Consider the following 24,407-nt stretch of genomic DNA (forward strand, 5'->3'; position numbering starts at 1 on the left):
AAGTGAGTCATGAACGGCGCTAAGCGCATGGCAGGCGCTTGCACAAGATCTTAACGTCCATATTGATCATCGTGATCGGCCGATACGATGAAGGCTCGTGGGCGTCCCCACCCGGCTTCAGGATCATGCATCAATAAATAATAATTAATAAAAATGAATTACCAAATAGTAAAGATTGAACAATAAAATATTGTTCATAACAAAAAACATATGAATTATTAAAAAGTAATTACCAATTAAAAAAGATTGAATAATTAAATATTTGTCTATACCAAAAAATAATTAGTATTAAGAATGAATTACCAATTAATAATTACTTATGAATATATTCATTACAAATATCAATAAATACTATTTTATTACCAATTAATGATTAATCAATAAATTAATTTTCATAACTACAAATTATAATTTAGAATAATTAACAATTAATAATTAATGTCCCAAAAAATAATGATCAATACCTAACAATAAATTTAATATTTATTTAATTAGATTTCAATCACTTCCAACACTATTCCCCTATAAACGCACAACACACTCCAATAATAAATTAATACACTTAACATAATTATCAATTAATAAATAATAAAAAATAATTACCAATTATTACAAATTAATTACCAATAATTAACAATTCCAATAAATGAAAATAAATTGTTACTTAATTACAATTAAATTACTTCCTACCCTATTTCCCTATAAATCCAAACCCGCTACAGAACTTAAATGCAAAAGTTAATTGAAATTAATTTATAATTCCTACAAATTAATGATTAATTTAGAATAATTAAATTACTTCCCACCCTATTCCCCTATAAACCCACAAACCGCTACGGTACTAAAACACAAAATTGACTTTAAAAAAACATTATCAACATGTAAAAATTGTATACATACATTTTAAAACCAGTAAAACACTTAACAAAAAACATATAACACATACATATTAAATACATAATCAAATACATAACAATAATATAAATATCGATATTAGTAACATCAATATATTTGATTTTGATATTACTAACTTCGATATTACTTACATCGATATAAAAAAATCGATATTACTTACCTTAGGGTCGATATTCTGTCCATCGATATTCTTAACATCGATATTATCAACTCGATATTAGTGTAGGTGGATATTTATTTTTCGATATTTTGACTGCTCACCATCAGTAGGATGTTGGGGTGGAGCTTGGATTCTCCAATCAGTAGAAACTCAAATGAAGGGTACAAATGTGTCCACCCCTCTTAACTACCTGTGAACCTGTGTGGGGTAAGCCCTTCCATACAATGCCAGGGAATCTCTGTTTACTCTTACCCACACCTAAAACTCTGATTCAACTACATAGGAGGCCTGACTGACCTGTGTCTACCAATTGAGTTCAGCTACCTGGGCTCTCTCCTACCCCTATCCTAGGTATCACTTCGTTATATCCTAGCTATATTGTAGTTTATGTCATCCATTGCTCCACCAGTGGAACTGTAAGAATGATATAATATAGAATGTTGGGCTCTGGAAACCACAGTTGGAGAAGGGCTGAGCACCTTGCTGGCTGCTCCTGGTGGGGCTGTATTACTGCTGTACTATTGATCTACAGTAAATACTCCTAAAACAACTCAACCATCTTGTAGTGTTTACTACATTTTTATGGCGATGAGGATCATCAATGAAACTGCCTGGGGACCTTTAAAGACCTTCAGTTTTCAAATGTGGATTATCTTGGAACCTCCTGTCAATCTCAAGCAACTCCTGTAACTACAGCTGCTACTACTGGCACACATCAGCCCCACCAGTGACCTCTACATCGGTCGTTCTCTACACAAATGTGCCTGTTCCACTCTCTACGCAGCTCAAGTCTCCGCCTGCTGTTCCTACATCATCTCAAAAACTCTGTTCCTGCTGTTCCTACAGCGTCTCCTTCAAGCTACAAATCAAGGCTGTTCTGTAGCTGCATCAACCTTAACTGGATTTCAACCACAGCTCAAAGTACTGCATGCTGTTTCTACAGCGTCTCAAGAACTCAGTTCCTGCTGCCCATCCCTACAGCGTCTCATCAAAATAAGAACTTGGTAATTTATTTTAACCAAAGCTAAAGTGGCACCATTTGTAGGCCCTCGTGCAAATTTAGACAAGTAAAGACTGTGGCTGTGACACCTCTAACATGGATGTTGCGCTTTTCAAGAAACACAAGGAAGTATATGACAGCACTATTTGTTTTCCTGCTCCTTTCAACCCCCGTTTTTGGAGAGGTTTGTACAGAATTATTTTGTTATGATGTGGTCATTTTTATTTTGGACCTTGTGTGCATGATACAGCGCGAGGAAGGTTTACCTTGTGTCTGTGACTACAGCCATGTAATGGCACCAGTACCCAGGTATTTTGTGAGTCTTGTTATGTTTTGTTTCCTTAATCTTTATTTTCTAACATGGGAGCAGTTGTACTGTCATTGTGCCTTCTTAAATCTGTTGCGCGAGCTGCGTATGTCGCGTGAAGCTTACCTGCTCTACGATCACATTCAGGATCTTCATGCTCTTCCTGATGTCACAACAGTTTGACACCAACAGTGCTGCTCATGGACGTTTTTGACCACTAACATCCCTCAAGCCACTCGGGAAGCATTTTTCCAGTGTGCCGCCATCTTTTGGCTTTATTGAGCAGTGGCTGTCAATGATCGGATTGCCAATAAAGTTATTCAAGTTGAAGACTACTCACAATGTCATTCTCTCACGTTCTACTTCTCAAATCACGCATTAATATCCTGATGGAGTTCAGTGGTCAACTTTATGTGATACATGATATCTCTCATATTGTTGTAATTTGCAAAACTAAAATAAAAACAGATTAAAAGTCTGTCCAGTTTTTACGCCGCGTTTCTGTCGCCAAATCATCTTGTTTTGAGTGAATGGGCCTTTATTGCTGCATTATGTTTCTTTCAACGAAACCTTTTCTGAGTCTACTACGTGGGATCGTCATCGTTTGGACTGAATTGCCTTATAATGCGGTGGCACCATGTGAACTGTTGTCTTGTTTGTGCCATTGTAATGTATAATGGCATTCTCAGGTACTGTTTTTTTTAAGTCAGCAGTTTTCGGGATGGAGCCACATTGTTTTTCATTTATAACATGTTACTGTCTTGGCAATACTAGTATTTTGACGTTATCTGTACTGCACGTTTTTCATCCATGCTCATAGAGTTACATGTTATTGACCTGATTTCATAACGTTTTTGCCTCTACACAAGTCTTTACTCTTATTACACAGTTAAATGTTTTTGCCTCTACACTAGTCTTTACTCTAATTACACAGTTAACTGACAGTGCACATTGTCTTTACCTCATTGGGGTGTCGTCTCTTTTGTACGGTGCAGAATATTTTTAGTATTGTACGATGCACAATATTTTTACTTTCACACAGTGCACACTGTCTAGGTTTCAGTCCTGGGTGTTTCCCCTCACTACAGTGGACATCAAGAGACCTTCTCTCATGGTCGTCGATTCTTATTCTGTTACCCTACACAGGGTGTGTCTTACAAGCTTTTCGCCTATGGGTACAGTGCACAATGCTTACCTGTCGCATGGACTGTTGTCCCGCATTTACTATGCACAATCTCTTGACCTCTCCGGAGGTGTGTTTTTTGGGTCTTTCCCCATCATCCTGTGCATAACATTTGACCTCCAGTCGAAGTGTGTCCTTACACGGACATGACACTACATACTTATACCTTCACTACAGTGCACGTTCTTACCTTACTTAAGGTGTCTGGTGTGAGGTGTTTGTTTTATTCTACAGTGCACAATAGTTTGATCTCCACTCGAGGTCGCTCCTATACACACTTATTTCTACCCTTACAGGGTGCACAGTTTGGGTTCTAGTCCTATTTCTATGGTGCAGGGTTTGAGTACACTGGGTGTTATGTTTATCCTCAACGTTTTGCTTCTTGTTTTAGTATACTGTTTCACCCACTGCTCTTAACATTTTATTATCTTAATATTTTTTTATTACAGGGAAGTAAAGGTAATCCTTTGTATTTCTCTTCTTCTCTGTCATCTTGTTTCTTCCTGATTTTGGGTTGCCTTCTCGCATACCTGCCTGGCCAGTAGGTGTGCAGGGGTAGTCATTGTTGGTTTCTCCCTTTCTCTTTCTTTTCTTTGGTTATATAGAGAAGGCAGGATGATTAATGGATTATATTTATCTGTTTCTCATATTTCGATTGTCTTCTTTATTGCTCTGCTTGTCTCTCTCTGGTTCTCTCTACTCTTTCCTGCTCATCTAGTTTCTGTTTTCTTTCCAGTCGACTATGGTATTATTTACTGTTTACCTTTTTGGAAGAAAAAAGGATATGTTATATCCTAGCTACATTTTAGTTTATGTCATCCATTGCTCCACCAGTGGAACTCTGTAAGAATGATATAATATAGAAAGTTGGGCTCTGGAAACCACAGTTAGAGAAGGGCAAGTGCTCCTGGTGGGGCTGTATTACTGCTGTACTATTGATCTACAATAAATACTCCTAAAACATCTCAACCATCTTGGAGTGAATACTACACACTTGAATGTAGCAAATACAAAATGTATTCCAGTTTGGGTTTGGCCACAAGCATCATGGTCTTTCTATGCATTGATCCTCTCTGCTGTCCTGTGTGATCGCTTGTTTGAAACGTCATCCATTTTCAGACTGATACTGAGGAGTATCAGAAAGCAACCCAGTGTTATTCAGATGATTTGATTATTCCAAAGAAGAAAATGCCAGCACTCACCATGTTTAATTTATGAAAAGTCAATTATGCAAGAAGGTAAGAAGATCGCAGCCAAAGTTCAAGCGTTCCCACCCTAGAGACTTTTTGAAGACTAAATGATTCAGTCATTTATGTTTCTGATCAAGCATAATTATAGTGGTCTTAGACACTGACAAAATACCTCAGACCATAGAAAAAAAAGAAACATCATTTATTGTGATGTTTTTCTACCACCCACTTTCAGAAGGGCCAGCTCAACCTTTAGCCCTTCAACAGATCCTTTGGCCCTGCTTACCCCCAGCTCAGTGTTGTAATTGGCCCGTCCGTGTTAGCGATTAGCTGAACCTACACGTTGTCCTCCTTAACTTGGCTGTATACGATAAACGCCATTTTGAATACTGTGGCGGCCATCTTAGATCATGAGCGGCCTCGTGGCCGACGTGCCCTTTAGTCCTTTGTCCGTTCCACTGACCACTCACATCTGCCCAGCAACAGGATATTTTTAGTACTGGTCAAGCCACACATGCGCAGTTCTCACTGACCCGTATAGCTTCAGGAATGTGCCGCTAACTGACCAGCGGGTTTGAAACCCTCCAATGAGCTGGCAGTATTCCAAAACATGACCATGTATGTCTCTAAAACTGTGTCTTAACTTGTGCCGCCTATCTTTTATTGCCCCAAAATTGTATATAAACGGGGTCACACCGGTGTTCGGTGTGATACCTCTTGCAATACCGAAGGGTGCTGTTTGAGTGTACCACCACCCCATGGGGTCTTAATAAACTTGTTCTTTGCCTTTTACAGCTTCCGTGCCAACAGTTCTTTTGTGTATGTGGGTAATCTCTGGAGCGTGTAGGCCTTGGGAACCCCGAAATACTTCAATTGGCGACCACGAAGGGACTCATCGGCGACTCGGATGCCTGAAGGAGAGGTCGTGACGAAGGCTTGGAAATTCGCCATGGATGCGCACTGCCACGAGTGACCCGAGTCTTGGCTGCCAAGGTGTCTTTTCCTTTCCTTCCGATCTGACCTTCCAGGTGGCGCCGGTCTCCGACTGAGTTTTCGAGTGTCCGCTTTACTGAGAAAGTGCCGTTTGGCTGATTTGGCTTACAAGACCTTGGCAGTTGGAATCTGGACTTTTGAGAATTGGTAAGATTTGTGTTCGGTAAGGTAGTCTTCGGACGCTTACTGAAGTCCTGAGATTTGTGATCGGTGAGGTAGTCTTCGGACGCTCGCCGAATTTTGTGAACTTTGATCTGAGTTAGCTAACATTTTGAATTTGTGATCTTTGAACTTATATGTGTAGTGCACTTCACATAGGCAGGCATGTAGAGATGTTTCTCTAACCTTGTTTTTTCCTTTGAGCGGCACAATCGTGTGAAGAACTGTAAGTGCCATTTGGTCTAGGTGTCACGCTTTCGTGATACTTTTTGAACATGCCTGTTTTCAGCAAACTCCGGGGAATGTGTTGCTTAGGAGATGATGCATCAATTAGGTTAGCGGAATCACAGCCGGCTCCCCCAGAGGGAACACCAAATAGGGACATGTATATCAAGCACGGCCTTCCACCTATTATGTACAGTAAATTATGGCATAAGTACACTAAGGCCGATCCCGAATTGCAATGGCCCCTACACGGGTCATACGATTTGAGTAAAATCCAATTTGTCGAGCAATGTATGTTTCAACGTAGGTCTAGACAAAATATGTTTGATTGTGTACGAATGTGGGAGAAAGTGGCGCGTGAACGAATGAAGCGTGAGGTTGCCTTGGCGGACAAAGAGCAGCGTAAGGCTGCTCGGGATAAGGCTTTACAGCTTGAGGAGAAGGAGGCTCAGGAGAAGAAAGAGAGGGAGGAACGGGAACGTAAATTGCAAACGACTGGTCAGTTTCCTATTCGCCGACCGCTTTATCCTGTCCTTAATAATGAAATTGATGATTTTTCTTTGTTAGATCGGTCACCGCCTCCGTACGTTTCACCGACGGCTCCGGCTGCGGATTCCGAGGATGATGGGCAGATTCAAGTGAGCCAGAAAGGGGTATCGGCTCTCAGGTTTACTGCGGAGAGGTCCGCTCATTTACGCAGTTGGGCTCGTAAAGTGAATAAGCATTGTATTACTCAGGAACAGTTGGTAGCGGAGAAACAGGGGTGGTCGGATCTTGAATTAATGTATTTCTTGTCCACTTTAGCGGATGAAGTTGTAAATGCATATCGTGAAGTTTCTGAAACGTTAGAACCTAAAGCTTTGTCGGTATATCGTGAGAATTTAGCTAAAGGTGATTTTGATCTTACAGATGTGGATGACCTGTTCAAACATTTGATCGCGCTGCGGGATGAGACGACGTATTTGCGACAGGAACTGAAACGGAGGAAAAAGGAGTCCGAGCCGGGAAACGACGGGGCGGTTAAGGAGTGTTCTCTTCGTGGTTCAGATAAGAGCTCTGCGTTGCATGTTATGCCTATGCGTGAAGCCGCGCCTTTGTATGTTCCACCAAAAGGGGAAGGTACGGACGATGATAAATTGTCAAAGGATGCGAAGGGATATTTTGTGTATAATTGGGTGTACACACCATGGAATAGAGCAGATGTCATGGCACTTAAAAACTCTTTACCTGATCTCCGAAAGAACCCAGCGGCATTCTATGAGGGGGTAGAGGGGGCTATATCGTCTTGTGTGATGACTCTTGTAGATATAGATTTGTTTTTTTGGGCTAATTTTACCACCTGATATGTGGAGGCAAATTCGTAAAACTAATGACGAAACGATTTTGGGGGGGACCTGGAAAGAGATAAATGCTGCAGATTTAGATAGAGAACCAGCATGTAAGCCTTGTCAGCTAATTCTAGATCTTCCGGCAGCTATTTTGCATAAATTGAAAACGCTTGTTCCTGCCAAAAAGATAGATTGGACCATGTTAACGTCGTGCAAGCAGAAACCAGATGAAACAGTCTCAGATTTCTTTACACGCTTTGAGGAGGCATTTCATGATTACAGTGGTCAATCTTTAACTGACGATACGGGTCGGCATTTGTTTGTAGATAAGTATGTGGCTAATCTCCTACCAGAGATTGCAAAGCGATTGAAGTCGAGTGAGAGTTCCTGGGCCACGGCGACCCCTGCGTCCTTGTTAACTATGGCTCAGTACTATGAGCGGCAGGAAGTGGAGGCTAAAGAAAATGTAGAGAAAAAGACGAAGGAATTGAAAACGAAGGTGATGTTGGCACAGGTTCGGGGAACACAGAGTAGAGGGAATGATAGAGGTAGACGAGGTGGAGGAAATGCGTCGTATGGTCGTACGGACATTGCGGAGGATCAGTGTGCTTATTGTAAGGAGTTTGGGCATTGGGCCGATGATTGTCCGGTACTTCGTGAACAGCGTAGTCAGCGTGGTCGAGGCAGTGGAAGGTCAAGAGGAGGTTATACTGGAGCGAGAGGTGGCGGAGGTGATCGTAGACAGGTTGAGGAGAGGGGCCGTGGTCAGGACGAACGAAATACGTTTGATAGACGGAATCAATATCAGATTTTGGAAGGAGAGAATGTGGAACATCAGGATTATGCGCATGCATAGGATTGCGTAGGATGGGGTAAGGAATCAGTCGAAGTGCCAGTAGATCAGCAAGGTCCATATGTAACAGCGGGTATTTTGGGTTCTACTGATCAGTTTCTAGTCGACACAGGAGCTACTCGTAGCGCTCTGTCGAAAAACTTGGTTCCGAGGGCTCCCCTGTCTGGCGAAACGATTACGTGTGTAGGGTTTGATGGCACACCCTCCCCCAGCCCATTGTCCAAGCCCCTTGCACTATGCATTGACAAGTACTTTAGTTTTGGCCAATTTTTGTTATCGCCCCATACCCCAGATAATATCTTGGGCATTGATTTACTTAAATATTTTCGAGCAACAATACGCTGCGCTCCAGAAGGAGTGCGGGTTATTCTGAATGACAACTACCCTGATCCTGATGATTGCCCTGAACGTGACAGATTTTGTGTCATTTTAGATATTCCCGCTTTGGCCTCTCTGCCGCACACGTTGTGGGCGACATCAGATACGGATGTGGGAGAGATGCGTATTCCACCAATACATATCACTGTTAAGGAGGGGGCCCCTCTACCACGAGTGCCACAGTATAAGATCTCGAAGGAAGGTGAAATTGCACTAACACATATTGTTCAGGATTTGATTTCTGCAGGGGTAGTGGAGGAGGTCCCTTATAATGTCTGTAACAGCCCTATTCTACCAATTCTTAAGAGAGATTCAGATGGCAAGATCTATCGATTTATTATTGATTTGCGTGAAATAAATAAAATTGTCATTCCCCAATACCCAGTGGTGTCTGATATCACGACTTTGCTTACTTTGGTTCCACCGACAGCCACCACTTTTAGCGTTATCGATCTAAAGAATGCGTTCTTTTCTATCCCTGTTCACCAAGATAGCAGATATCTGTTTGGTTTTACGCTCAATAATAAATCGTATAGATTTTGTCGTGTTCCCCAAGGCTATACTGAGAGCCCTAGCATCTACAGCCAGGCTTTGAAACGACAACTAGATTCCTTCGAATTGCAGTCTGGCGTTGCGCTCATCCAGTACGTGGATGACCTTTTGCTTGCTGCTGACTCCTATATACAATGTGAACAGAGCACGCTTGCGTTGCTGTCCTTTTTGGCACAAAACAATCACAAGGTCTCCAAGAAAAAGCTTCAATACTGTAGACCCCAGGTGACCTACCTCGGTCATCTGTTGTCTAAGGAGGGGAGGGCATTAACATCTGATCGAATTCAGGCGATTTTAGATACACCAGTCCCCCGCACGCAGAGAGATGTGCGTGCCTTTATAGGGTTGACATCTTTTTGTAGACAATGGATCATGGGTTTCTCACATATCATAAAACCTCTGCTAGCACTGTTGTCCAAAACTACACCGATGCCTCTTGAGTGGACAGACGAATGTCAGAAAGCCTTTGAACAGTTGAGACAGGCCCTTTGTTCTGCACCCGTGTTAGGAACACCAGACTACACGAAACTTTTCACATTGTACGTGCACGAGAATGATGGGTGCGCGTTGTCAGTGTTAGTGCAGTTACACGGGGATAAGCAGAGACCATGTGCATACTTCTCTGCCATTTTGGATCCTGTAGCACGAGGGCTGCCTGGGTGTTTTCGAGCAGTAGCGGCAACAGCAGTAGCCATACGACAGAGTGAGGGCATAGTGTTATCACACAAATTGCTGGTGTTGGTTCCTCACGCAGTAGATGCCCTGTTAAACCAAACAAAGACCCAATACCTCACGAGTGCACGACTTACAGGATATGAGTTGACACTTTTAGCGCCACACATAACATTGAAGAGATGCGCTACTTTGAACCCCGCGACTTTATTGCCCTATCCGGCCGAGGAGGGTCAGGAAGAAAAACATCATGATTGTGTTTTCCTGACTGAGGAACAGACAAAGGGTCGTGTTGACTTACAGGATGTGCCACTTCCAGATGTGGATGGGGAACTGTGGGTTGATGGATCGTGTTTGAGGCTGCCAGATGGCACGACTTCCGCAGCATATGCGATCACGACTCTTAAGACGGTGGTAGAAACAGCTCGAATACCACAAAAATCGGCTCAGGCAGCAGAGCTGATAGCCTTAACAAGAGCCTGCGAATTGAGTGCTGGCCTATATGTGAACATATACACAGACAGCCGGTACGCCTTTGGAGTGGCCCATGACTTCGGGCTTCTTTGGAGGGAACGCGGGTTTCTGACGTCACATGGGGAGCACATTATGCACGGAGAGTTAGTGCGTGATCTCCTAAATGCGCTGCTTGGCCCTAAAAAAGTAGCGATAGTGAAGTGCAGTGCCCATAAGAAAATTACGGATAAGGTGGGCCAAGGAAATGCCTTTGCAGACAGCATAGCAAGGCAAACGGCTAAGTCCCGAACTAGCTCCCCCATGTACGTGGTACAATCGCAGGCTGAACGATGGAGTGATGCTAGAGCAGAGATACGGGATATACAAAATTCAGCTACAGAATCTGAGCTTGCGGCTTGGGCAGCAGATGGGGTGCTAGATGATGAGGGATGTTGGAGAAGCAAAGACATGGAGAAGTGGAAATTGCCTGCGGCTTACTTACAGGCGATGGTCCGGATGACACATGGACTGGCGCATGTCGGAGCTCTTGCAATCACTCAGCTTTTAACACGAGTTTGGGAACATCCTGGGATTGCGAACACTGCAAAGAGAGTAGTGCAGACCTGCCTGGTATGTTTGCAACACAATCCTGGAAAGGGGGCCTATACTCCGAAAGGAGGGTTCGTTCCACCTTCTGCACCGTTTGAAGTCCTTCAAATGGATTACATCCAACTCGAGCGCTGCAATAACCTGAAGTACGTCTTAGTGGTGGTGTGTGCCTTTAGCAAATGGGTTGAGGCCTACCCCACGAAAGACAATACAGCTTTGACAACAGCTAAGGTGTTGCTTAAAGAATTCTTTCCTCGCTTTGGAGTTTGCAAATTTTTGTGGAGCGATAATGGGCCCCATTTTGTCGGAAAGATTGTGGAGTATGTACTGAAGGGGTTGGGGATTCAGCAAAAGTTCCACGCTGTATTCCACCCTCAGTCAGCAGGTTTGGTCGAGCGGTACAATGCAACGTTGAAGCTTAAGCTGGCCAAAATTGTGGCGTCTACATCATTGAAGTGGCCAGATGCGTTGCCGCTAGCACTACTGTCTCTTAGATCAGTGCCCCATTCACGAACTGGCCTTACACCTTATGAGGTGGTGTTTGGCCGCCCCATGAATATCTGGGGAGTGCCCAAGCCGCGATTGATACATGATGTGCCTTGTGTTATGATGAATGATTATTTGGCACGATTAACAAATGATTTGCTCTCCATTCATCAACAGGTTCGAGAAGCGCTCCCTGACAACTCTACTGGAGAAGGCCACGATCTTTGTCCTGGGGATCATGTGATGATCCGTTCGTTTGAAAGAGCAAGCAGTTTGGAGCCCAGGTGGAAGGGCCCCGAGCAGGTCCTTCTGGCAACCCGCACCGCAGTACGAGTGACCAACAGGAAGCGGTGGGTGCATTCGACTCACTGTCGCCGAGTCTCTCCGGATCTGGTGACTCCTGCTGTGCTTACTGATTATAAAGAGATCTTGGAGAAAGAAAAGAGCCCAGCTGTGACGTCGGCCGAAGTAGAGGGAGCCTTCCCGGACCAATCTGCTGCTGGAAGAGAGCGCTACAATCTACGACCGCGATAAAGAAGATTTTTTCCTTTTTGAACTGGTTGGTAACCGCTCCAGGTTTGTGAAACGGAAACCGGGAATTCCAAGGGGGGGGGATCAGTTCTGCCAGAGTAGCGACACCCGTCTTGGCCCGGAGAAGAAAACAACGGCTACCTCGGAGTTCAGCACCGCATTTTTCTTTTTTTTTAGGTATACACGTACGTGTATCAGAGACTATTTGTGAGAAACTGTGAACAATTTGTGTTCTTTGAGACTTTGCACAAAACTTTCTTGAACTATGGCATCGATGGCATCGCGAGATAAGAAAATACTGGGTGCCTTTCTTTTTGTTTTTACGATTGTGGTGATAGCTGTTATAGCCTGGGTAGTCGAACTTGTGGTGCCTGTACGTGAACATTTGCTGCCGACTACCCCGGCACCGTCTGAACATTTTCATTTTACACTGCCATTTCATGAAGAGCGCCACCGTCAAACGTACTTAAATAACAGCTTCATTCAGATTCTTCACCACACACATAATATGACCAATACTTCTAATTGCTGGGTGTGTGGAATGTTGCCTGGGCACCAGAAGAGAGGGGGCACCCCACTTATTCCACTCCCGTTTTCGCATAATGGGTCTTGCAATGCCTGGTACACCCTCCTCTTTACCTTGAGATGGCCAACCAAAGGGGGGGTGCTTTTCCGCCTAAATAAAGAATGTCTCCATGACAAGGATGGGTTTCCACGGGCTGAGGGTACACGTTTTGAATGGGAAGAGTATAAGCCCGACAATGTGTCTGCTCCACGAATATACAGCAATCAGAGAAATGTGAATGTATCAAGTGCTCATGTTATAAATGTCATTGCTACAAAAGCTGATTTATGTATCCGAAATAAGGGCACGATTGCAGTGGGGAAAAGTGAATGTAACGTTACTCTCACGTTCGATAGCCCGAATGGCATTTCATTTGTTGCATCCAGAAACACCTACTTCATCTGTGGAACGAAGGGGTACCATCAGCTTCCAGTGGGGTGGTTGGGCACATGTTATGTATCGTTTGTGCTACCTCCTGTATTCATTGCCCCACCGATGTATCACAACGACTATACTCTGTACCATGACTTTGTTTTGAACAGAGTTAAGCGAACTGTTGCACTAGAGGACATTGATCAAACGGACACTGCGTTGCAACAATATGTGGATTTCAATCTGGGACTATTCTCCTTTGTGGGGGCCGCATTGAACAGTCGGAAGATCAGACGCCTGACACGTGTTGTTGAGGCTGTTGCAAATGACACTGCTATTGCCCTGGGGAATATTACCGAAGAACTGCAGATTTCCAGAATTGTCACCCTCCAAAACCGGATGGTGCTGGATGTTGTTTTGGCTGATCGTGGGGGGGCATGTAGGATCATTGGAAGCAGCTGTTGCGTTTACGTGCCTGATAATTCTCCATCCGTGTATGATGCGATTTCAAAGCTGCATAAAATAGCTGCCGAAATACACCCGGACAATGGAACTTGGACACTTTCTGGATGGTTCTGGTCCATGATTGCAACTTGGGGCTGGAAACTGTTGACAATTTTCTGTATACTTGTGGGAGCAATGTTTTTTATCTGCTTGTGTATCCAATGTGGTCCTGCATTATGTTCAATGTGCCTATCGGCCTGTTTGCCATCGAGACGAGCTCTTGTCCATGATAAAATGATGCTACATAAGGAGGTGACACAAATTATGTTAATTGACATCGAGGACGAACATCCAGACTATGTTCATTATGAGGTAGATTCAGCTAAACGCTAAAAGGGTCGTCTGTTGTAATTGGCCCGTCCGTGTTAGCGATTAGCTGAACCTACACGTTGTCCTCCTTAACTTGGCTGTATACGATAAACGCCATTTTGAATACTGTGGCGGCCATCTTAGATCATGAGCGGCCTCGTGGCCGACGTGCCCTTTAGTCCTTTGTCCGTTCCACTGACCACTCACATCTGCCCAGCAACAGGATATTTTTAGTACTGGTCAAGCCACACATGCGCAGTTCTCACTGACCCGTATAGCTTCAGGAATGTGCCGCTAACTGACCAGCGGGTTTGAAACCCTCCAATGAGCTGGCAGTATTCCAAAACATGACCATGTATGTCTCTAAAACTGTGTCTTAACTTGTGCCGCCTATCTTTTATTGCCCCAAAATTGTATATAAACGGGGTCACACCGGTGTTCGGTGTGATACCTCTTGCAATACCGAAGGGTGCTGTTTGAGTGTACCACCACCCCATGGGGTCTTAATAAACTTGTTCTTTGCCTTTTACAGCTTCCGTGCCAACAGTTCTTTTGTGTATGTGGGTAATCTCTGGAGCGTGTAGGCCTTGGGAACCCCGAAATACTTCATCAGGACTGTGCATGCAGAACTTGAGGACTTGCTGTCGCAACAAGCCAACACTGTATCGACACAGGGTCTGAAAAGATCATGGGCAGTCACAGACACGCATATTCCATTTGATGGCATTAGGAGAAGTGCTTCACCACAGTATGTTGTCAGGTTGATGTAGAGTAATATAAGGAGCTACACTCAATGACCAGGCATATATATGTGGATCACATCATTTGCACTGTATGTTTTCTGTTTCTATGCAAAATCAATAATTTACAGTTAAAAAAAAAAGATGTGTTTGCTTTGCCACAAGGATGTTTTGCTGGCCGCTCAGAATGAATCTTTCTACCTGTTCCCACTTGACAAATTCAGTTGGTTCTGCAGAGTCTGCAAAAATGATTATTCATTTCCTGACAATCAGGTGATATAAGGAGTTTTTGGAAAGTGAGGAGAGTGCCCGCTGTTGTTGGGAAGTAGCTTCTTTTCGTTCTTATTTGTATTTTCGTTCTTATTTATTTATATATTTATAAAACGATGACCTCTCATCACGTATTTCATTGCACTGCTTGATTTTTTTTCTTTTTTTTTTTTGGTAGACATATTAACGTTGGAAGTCGATTTCAGGCTGAGATTCCACCACTCCAAGATCGAACTTTAGTGGAGTGTGACAAGCATCCAGCCTTTCTGGTGTGGAAACCCTGGGGAAATGTTGAGACCAACCAAGACACACAAGATGGAGGTGCGGCCCATTGTGCGTAACAATACAAAGAAACGTGTATTTAAAGTTGTCTTTTTGTATTTAAACACTGCCTTTCAAATAATTATTAACCTGCCTTTGGTGGTTTGCTAGAAAGACTACTTTAGTAGTAGATTTTTTTAAACAAATATTGACAAAGCCACTAGATTTGACTTAATGGTGAATGCAGAACTGACGCTCTGATTCAGATATGTGTACTATCGACACAACGAGAATGCTCACAAATTTATAGAAACATAGAATGTACGTTTACTGACATTTAGACTTGCATGAAGACACCGACACGCAAATGTAGACACGTCCTCAGTAAGCACAGATACAGAAACAATGAAGCATGAATTTGCACAGTCATGCAAGTATACTGAACTTGCACAGGCATACACACAAGATTTGTACTGCCACCTTGAATATACATAGTATGCAAGTATTCGGAACTCAGCAAATTTAAATGTTTTGAAACCTATTTTCTTCATACAGTCAATACACATGTAACTAACAAACAAATCAAATGTAGCTGTTAGTGTTCAGGTGCAACAAATCATTTAAAATATGTGCACTTTAATTGGAATCTGACGCTGCGGACAGTACTCGCCAGCTGGTACTCTGCACTACAGTTGATGGTTGGCACTGTACAGTGTACTTAGTGGCTGACAAAACAGCTGGCACTTCAAGAGCTGTCACTGAGTGCATTTTGCAAAAGACAACGGGCCCGATTCACAGAACCAACTTAAGACAAAATCCTAAACTTACTACCATTTTGGTATTCACAGAAGGCACTTACTCAATTTGGTATTCACAGGAGGCACTTACTCATTTCGGTATTCACAGAAGTTATTTAGGAGTCCTAACTTTACTACTCCTAAATTGAGATAAATCCTAATTTTAAGACTTTAGGTATTCACAGAAGGCATTTAGGAGTCCAATTTGTCCCAATCAAGGCTTCGTGCAATGAGGGTGACAGGATTTGTTTCTGGTAGTATTCCTCATACATGGCTTGTAAATGTGGTGCGAGGAGCTCTGCAAATTCTTTATAAAATTCTCCCATCCAGGCCAAGGGCGATCCCTTAAGGAAGAGTACGTATGGTATCCTTAAGGTCTTCAACTGTGATAAGTTAAAGGAGGTACTCACTCTGGCCAGGTGCTAGCCAAGAGCTACATCTCTCAGGTATTCATCTATTTTAGCTATTGTGGCAGAACTTTGGGTGCTATACAATTCAGCATGAACGTTTTAGTGAGTGTTAGGTGTCTTTGTTAGGTCTGGCCTGGCGACGAAGCGCGAAAGCGCTGTCGCTAGCGAGATCTATTGTTACTGACTTGCTTCTGAAGGGAGACACGAGATGTGCAGCGCAGACCCGACTGCAATTGTGAACGCGCCCGTGAACACACACGTACAGACACGCGATGTGCACATCTCCTGTCCCCCTTCCGTCCTCGCAAGCCTCATGCAATTTCACTTTTGTTTTCTTAATGCGCACTCACACTCGACTCGGGATGTCCTTAAGCCCGGTGAGCGACACGCTTTTTCTTCTAACAACCTGTCTATCCTGTATACAAAAGACATAAACCAAAGCACATTATAGCATATCACATAGTAAGTTACACACCTTCACCATTATAAATATTAAACAACGTCAAAATGTACAGAACGGTTTTCACGCTGTATTGTAACAAACACTGTGAATTGCGTTAGCTGTGCAAGGGGAAGAGATGCAACAAGCAGTTTCACGGTGTTTAACTTATGCCGCACAACGTGAGGAGCGAGGGTGATGCGCCATCCAGCATTTCACACCTCACTCTAAAACTCCCTGCTGAGAGCACACTCACAGTGTTTACCTTATGCCGCACAATGTGAGAAGCAAGGGTGATGCGCCATCCAGCATTTCACACCTCACTCTAAAACTCCCTGCTGAGAGCACACCGATCAATTTTTCTCGACTTGTGAGGTGTTCGATTAGAAACTTGCACATCGGTGATGCAGAGTTTGCAGCTGCTTCCGCCTAATAACGTAGCACCCATTCAGGGATGATTTTAAAAGTGCCACCCCGGATCTGGATATCTGTTCAGGGCGGGCACCCGTAATAAAACTCATAAACTTCAGGAGTTCCGGTTCTGGTAGTTAAAGAGAAACACTTGACTGTACATATGTTCTGCAGGAGCGGTTGCAGTTAACTTTTATGGAGCAATTCTTCATTTCAAAAAGAATGTTCTTTAATGTAACCAGGGGTGGACAGGGGCAGAAAATAGTCCCGGGCACCAAAATAAAAGTGGCTCACTTTGTGAATTAAATAACTAAAGGTCTCACATTTGCGAGAGTTTGAGCTATTGGCATGGTAAATGCAATGCCTTTTATTGATGTGTTTTGAAAAGCTGTGTTGGTCCAAATATTGGATGACTAGTCTAGTTTTGTGGGGGTTATTTATCCCACGTATATTCCATATAAGTAGGTTTATTTTACCACTGGTTTTGGCCATCTTGGGTGTTTATATACAATTGGGGTACATGGGTTATGCCTTGTAATGTGCCCAATGATGAGTGATGTGAACAGGCTGCATGCAAACAAACAACCCTTAAACTCCTCCCTCCCACTTCAGCATACAAAACCTGCCAAAGACATTCCTGTGTACTAAGAAGAAGGTATACAACAAGAAAATATTCAGAGATAAACATTGTATGTCTGTTGTACTTGTCAAACTCATCTAGGGTGCTCATGCTTGACGAGTTGCCAGGATCCCCATACCCCTCCAGATTTACGGAGCTGGTTAGGAAATTCAAAGTCTTGCCATCATTTTTGGCCATTGAGCCTGTCTCGTTGGCTGCCGTCCATACGAAAGGGAGAAACGCCCTGCACCATTATGCATCCTGGAATGGACGTTGAGTCATATTCAGTTGTAGATGTAGCTGGTGTTGTTGTTCCCACTTCGGATTCCTCCTCCCTGGGTTCATCCGTACAACAGTCTTGTTTGTGTGGGGTAAGGGATTTGAGGAAGTCTTTAGCAGCTTTGGATGTCGCAAAGGTGCTGTTTCATTTGGTATTTGACCCGCACACGCACCAGGTAAAGCATGGTGTATGTGTTGTTGGCTTATTGTAGCTGTAGCTTCACCCGTAGAAATGATTTTCTGCCCGCTAGGACAGCCGCCATAAAGACGGAGAGAATGCAATCCGATTTCTCTGATACTCAATGTCTCTTTTTTTCTCATGACAGTTGAAGGACTGTATCCCTGTCATGATGATTTAGAAATTTGCTATGATTGGACACAGAGACATGCCAGGTGGGGGCTGCACCATGAGGGATATATGCTCCCTTTCCACCACCAGGAACTGGTATAGGTTATCTGGGCCAAATACTGGGGCCAACATAATCTCAACATAGGTTTCCATCTTCCCTGTGTTAGTTGATTCAGGGACCCCGGTAATGTGCAAATTATTTTGGCGCAATTGCGCCTTCAAGTCCCTATATTTGGCTTTTATGACTGCCAATACTGCTCCATCTTTAAGCATTTCGTGCTAACAGATTGAAGTTCGTAATCCATTTTAGAGATTCGCTGTTCCGCTTCTGTGATACAGAAGGATTGCTTGTCCAACTTAGCAGCCATGTGGTCCATACTGATATTTATTGGGTCTATCTTTCCGTCAATTGACTGGTGACTACTTTGCATCACCAGGAACGTAGCTTCCAGTGTGGTCACATCCTGGGAGCCTGAGGCCCTCTCCTGACTTGCCACTGCGTCGGGTGGCAGTTTTGCAGAGCTTGGGGTCTCAAAATTGAGGCATGTTTGGTTTCTATCCTTCTTCCCTTTATTGGCTTGTCACTGCACCCCCAAATCTTATAAGGCTATTTCCCCACTTGCAGGTTCTCATGTTGTTATATTCTCGATGTGCTCCTCGACTCGTATGCAGCACAGGACGTTTCGCCCATGCAGCCAACTTCGCGTCACTGTCCGTGACCCCTTAGTGCTCAGTTGGGGCTGGAGAGTGTCAGAAGCTGGGTTCGTAGTCTGTCCCCTCCACCATGGGGTGTGGTATGTTGTATGAAGAATACACAGCAGCTACTTCAGCTGGATAAAGGGCACTTGAAACTTGCATATCGCATACAGCCAATGGCACACAGTACTTGGGGCTAATCTGTGGGGTGTGCGTGTCTCTTTGGTGCTCTACCTTGCATTTCTTTTCCAGCTGGGTCATTAATTAACCTACTTTGTGGGCCAGGGCCACAGCTCAAGTCCCACGTGTGTTCTCTGCAGTGTGTAGGAGACTGGGCTGTTCTCCTCTGGCTTTAGAAGGATGATGCGGCCACCCTGGTCTCAAATGCCAGTCCTCTGGCGCAGGGGGATTACCACCAGCCACAGTGTTGCACAGAGGTTATTTCGCAATAGTCGCTACCATGTTTGATAGGCCAGGTGTGCCCCTCTAGGATCAGTATTGAAAGCAGAGGTTTTCTGGCGTCAGTCAGGTTGTATAGGCCTTCTGTGCAAGTCACCTTCTTTAGCGGTCAGTCCTCCTCCTGCGTTCCAAAGGGCCTCCTCAGTGCCAATTTGCGGCCACGTAGAAATTAGTTCCATACCCTCCTGTACAGCGAGGTTCTGCACCGCTTGTTGGACCTGTGTCTCCCTTTTTGCATTATATATTCCTTACTGTGATTTATGGGTTGTGCTCAGCGCCAGGGCAGCCAACAGTCAGCTATGTCCCAGGTAGAAACTTGCCTCTCCCCGGCAGCCCGCATCGCAATGCGCCCACAGCACACCTATTTGCGCGCTCCTTTCATTTTAGGTAGGGGCTGGTAGATGAGCCCGGCCTTCTCCCACTCAGTGCAGGGGCAAAATATCAGACGGCCACCGATGTCGTTTCACCTGCCCCTCAGCATGATCCGCGCCACTCCTGGTCTCCTGCGTGTGAGATGCGTGACGGGCGGCCTCCTAAAAGTCATTCACCAGTTTACCGCCACTGGAGTAGCCCGCTTGCAGGCCTTGCACCCACCAGCACCCACGGTTGATGGCCTCTAGATTGTGCAGCAGGTCCAGGGTCTACCTCAGGCACTCACTCACTCACTTTGTAGACCGTTCTCAGTAATTGGGGCTTACAGGCTGCCATGCACCTCACTGTTTCGCAAAGCAGTCCCTACTTGTCAGCAGCTGGTAAAATGGGCAGTACCTGCAGCTCGTATCTTCAAGGAGGCAATGACGTAAATGAAAGATGCTGCTCAGAGACTTAAGGTAAGAAGCGTAGATTTATTAGGAGTAACAGCTGAGCGAACACTTTAACTGATGCAACAGGTCCCAACATAGTCACTAGGGGCCAGACTGCTAAATTCCAGTAAGTCAATAATAGTGGGCCACCAGTCAAAAGGAGAAAAAATGGTGGACTCCAAAAACAAAAACCCCTGAAAACCGCTCGATCTGGCAAATTAAGAGGGAATGGAGAAATTGGGTATGGACAAAGATCAACTGTAAGCACTATACCAACTCCGTCATTGTTGTCCAGGATGTCTGATGACGATACATGGAAAAGACTAGAGACTTTGGTCACCGTGCTCCTGAACCCCCTCTTACTCAAGCAAACACAAATTGAAGAGAGACTTAAAAACATTGAGGGCCTGGGCACAAGTAATTCCTCCTCTACCCAGTCTTCAGGGGTTGGGAGGGGCTTTGTTACCTTGACGGAAACAGGGGCAGGGAAGGGGGCTTATCAGGAACCTACCATTAGGGAGAATCATCTATGTCATTTAAATATTAAGGCAGGCATTTCTGATCCTATCCCCCAACAAATCCCCCACCCACTATCTACCGCCCATCCGATTATCTCAGGGGTAGATACAACTTCACAATCACTTAGAAATATCCCAACTAGGATTGTGACCAATATACGGGTAAATCCATTAGGGGATCAAGGAAAGCAAAGATCTCATTCGGGGACTAATATGGGTTTGTCTGCCGCTACTTATCAGACGCTCCACCGCCCTCCGGCATCTTCTCCCCTTGTACTAGTTCGGGTAACATTCTCACTTTGAGGGCGGGCCAGCTTGAAACTATGGTCCAATTGATAGACAAATCCCTACACTGGTTGTCCTGTCACACACTTACTATGGACATAGGGGTCCTTCATTGGCTAAACAAATCATTGTGGTCAGAAGGGTAGGCTGGTTGGGTCCATCCAGAAAATCAACGGAAGGTGACTGTGTAGTAATAAACTTTTATAATCACTTTGCATCAAGATCTACTACATAGAAACCCTACGAAGGGTACACAGATTGTGGGGCTTTTTTTGGACCACTTTTATAGACTCCCTCAGCCCCTGCCCCAGGACCCAAGAGCAAATCTAACAGGTGGCCCGCTGAGGTCCACATTTGAAAGTAATATGGATGCTGCGAGGTTGGGGGTGCCCACAGAGAATAGATTTGCGCCATTTTCTGATTTAGATCACTGCGATTGACTACCCTCTTCCACAATCGAGGTGCTCGCTCCAGAGACCTTTCTCCTGTCATTCCAGTCACCCCCAAATCTAATAAAATTGCGAAAGGACAAAGTAGCTTATTTAAAATAACATCTTGGAATGTGGCAGGTATTACTAGTAAACTGGGTAACGCACATTGGCAAACATTTTGGCAGGACAATGACATCTCCTGTTTCCAGGAGACATGGGCTACGGAACCTGTCTTCATCAATCGTTTTCGTTCATTTCAGACTAAGGCAACTCTGTCAGTTGCAGGGAGACCCAAGGGGGGCCTTCTAACGCTAATCCCAAATACACTGACATTGAAAGTTAAGAAGTTTAATGGTAGAAGCCCCTTTATTAATCTTCCTATTCTTGAGCTCCCCAATGAAGGCACCTGGCTTCTAATAAAATCTATACTAATATAATAAAGAGAGAGCCCAAACCTTTGAGGCGGGTAATCTCAGGAACCACAGCACCAATCACAACACCCAATACAGCGTTGGAAAGGGCAGTTGCAGCAGAAGGACATAGGCTATGCAGACGCCCACCATATACATTTAAAAGGTAAAAGAACAGTGCCAGCAAAGTAGTCCCTTGTGGGCGTGTCTGCGTTGTGCTGTGGGCGTGTGCTGGGGGCGTGACAAACGCTGGGGGCGTGTGGTAAGTTCCGCCCTTCATGCCATGTCTCATATCGTGTGCTGTGGGAGTGTGCTGGGGGCGTGGGCGTGTGCGGGGCGTGGGATTACAAAACAAAAAGCGAGCGTTCTGCCCAATATTTCATTGTTTTTTCTTCCCAGGTTCTGTACATTCCAGCTCCGGGTGTCCACCCCGCTCCCTTTAAATACCCCTGCACCCCATAATCATAACCCACCCTTACTCCTTAAAATACCCCAACACCCTTAAACACTAACCCATCTCAACCCTATAAAAATACCCTGTACCCCAAAACCCAAACCTATTCCTAAACCCTAAAAATACCCCTGTACCCCAAAACCCAAACCTAGCCCTGAACCCTATAAATACCCCTGTACCCCAAAACTAGCCCTGAACCATAAAAATAACCTTATACCCCAAAACCACCCCTGAACCCTAAAATACCCCTGTACCCCCAAACCCAGCCCTGAACCCGAAAAATACCCCTGTACCCCAAAACCCAAACCTAGCCCTGAACCCTTAAAATGCCCCTGTACCCCAAAACCCAAACCTACCCCTGAACCCTAAAAATACCCCTATACCCCAAAACCCAACCCTAGCCCTGAACCCTAAAAATACCCCTGTACCCCAAAACCCATACCTATCCCTAAACCCACCCCTGTACCCCATAACCCAAAACTATATCTGAACACTTAAAATACCCAAACACCCCAAAACATATACCCCAGAACTCCAAAACATATACCCCTATACCCATACTTACCTTATCCAAATATTTTAAAAAAACATTGTTTTACCATTCATGCATTTACAACGAATTTCGTTGAAATGTATGCGTGGTAAAAGCATATAAAATGTAATGCCATGCGTTATAATGGCATTGCGGAGTCATGGTACTTTAGCAATGAAAGTATGCGGAGTGATGGTATGCGGAAAGAAAGTTGCGGAATAATGGGTGTTTACCCTCCCCCGGTAAGTACATTGGTGGCACGGCGGCCCACATCTCCAGCAACATACTCATATTTTTTCACCACCGATTTGAAAAATGCACAGGTCTCTCTCATTGATGGCCAGCACCGACATACACTTTTAGACACACCTCCCGCCACAAGTTCTAGAATTGCGAACTTTTGAGCTGGGGAGCTACGTTCGAATCCCTGCATCAGCTCAACATCCTGTGATTCCAGGCAAATCGCTTTGTCTCCCCGTGCCTACCAGAAATGAATGTGTTCTTCTGTAATGTAAATTGTGCTCATGCCATGTTGTTGAGTTCGCGCTATGTAATATTGCAGGGAAAAATGAAGTAGGGAAACTCGAGTTCACACACTACTGAACGCGCACTCTTAAGTGCATCAGCAGTGCACTGTGAATCGGAGCGTTTCACAGGCCTGTCACAGATAAGAAATGCTATCAAAATGAAATCCTACAAAACAATGTACTACTGGCCGGCAGCAATTCATACCCGGACAACGTCGGGACGGGCTGCTAGTATTATAATAACAATGTTGGACCTAAAATGCATATGGTTGTAGATGAGGTAAATATGGCAATTGATCGGGCACTAAATTTAAAAAAGAGAGCTGACGCACAAACCATATTTTGGATGGGAGATTTTAATATTCACCTGTGCAAGTATAACTAATATAATGTTTGCGGCCTGGTCGATTTGGTGGGAAATCACGTCCTCCACTTCTCCCACAGTAATTATAGAAATAGTCTTAATATGACTTTGTTCACTAGGAATATGGCCATAGTTAACATTTGGAATAACTTTGTGGACTTCCCTCTGAAAACCTTTCACTGTGAAGCCCAGGAATCAACAGTTGATTTCATAATGGTTTCTAGCACCATTATTGATAGTTTTAGACACACAGATGACCAATTTACGAGTTTTAGTGACCATGCTATTTTAACTTGTGAATTAACCCTGAATCCTAGGGAGAAGAGTAGGCACCAGAATATAGACCTCCCTCTACTGGCTAGAAAAAAATGGTTATCTACTGAAATGGGTCCAAATTGACAAGCTCAAGCTGATCCCCGCAATAATAACATCTACTCAGACTAGCATTAGTAAATGTCTAGCTCTAGGAACCACCCCAACCTCTCTGGTCTCCTTCTTTATGGATTAGAAAATTATAAAAGGATCAAATGGTTAAACTAAAGATCTATTTAAGGACCCACTGGCTTGTAGACTGATGTCAAAACAAAAGCTGGTGGACATATTTATGCT

At 44.2% G+C, this 24,407-nt stretch overlaps 1 protein-coding gene across 1 annotated transcript in view; it reads left to right on the forward strand.

Moving 5' to 3' along the window:
* The window catches only part of ZNF541 (zinc finger protein 541), a 1,260,340-nt gene that overhangs the window by 693,434 nt on the left and 542,499 nt on the right, over positions 1 to 24,407 (forward strand). The window contains exon 9 of the mRNA XM_086938682.1: positions 14,933 to 15,087. Coding sequence (XP_086794808.1) covers positions 14,933 to 15,087 — 155 coding nt within the window. The remainder of the gene's footprint in view (positions 1 to 14,932; positions 15,088 to 24,407) is intronic.

This window comes from Lissotriton vulgaris, chromosome 9 (genome assembly GCF_964263255.1).
Source record: "Lissotriton vulgaris chromosome 9, aLisVul1.2, whole genome shotgun sequence".
Taxonomy (NCBI): Eukaryota; Metazoa; Chordata; class Amphibia; order Caudata; family Salamandridae; genus Lissotriton; species Lissotriton vulgaris.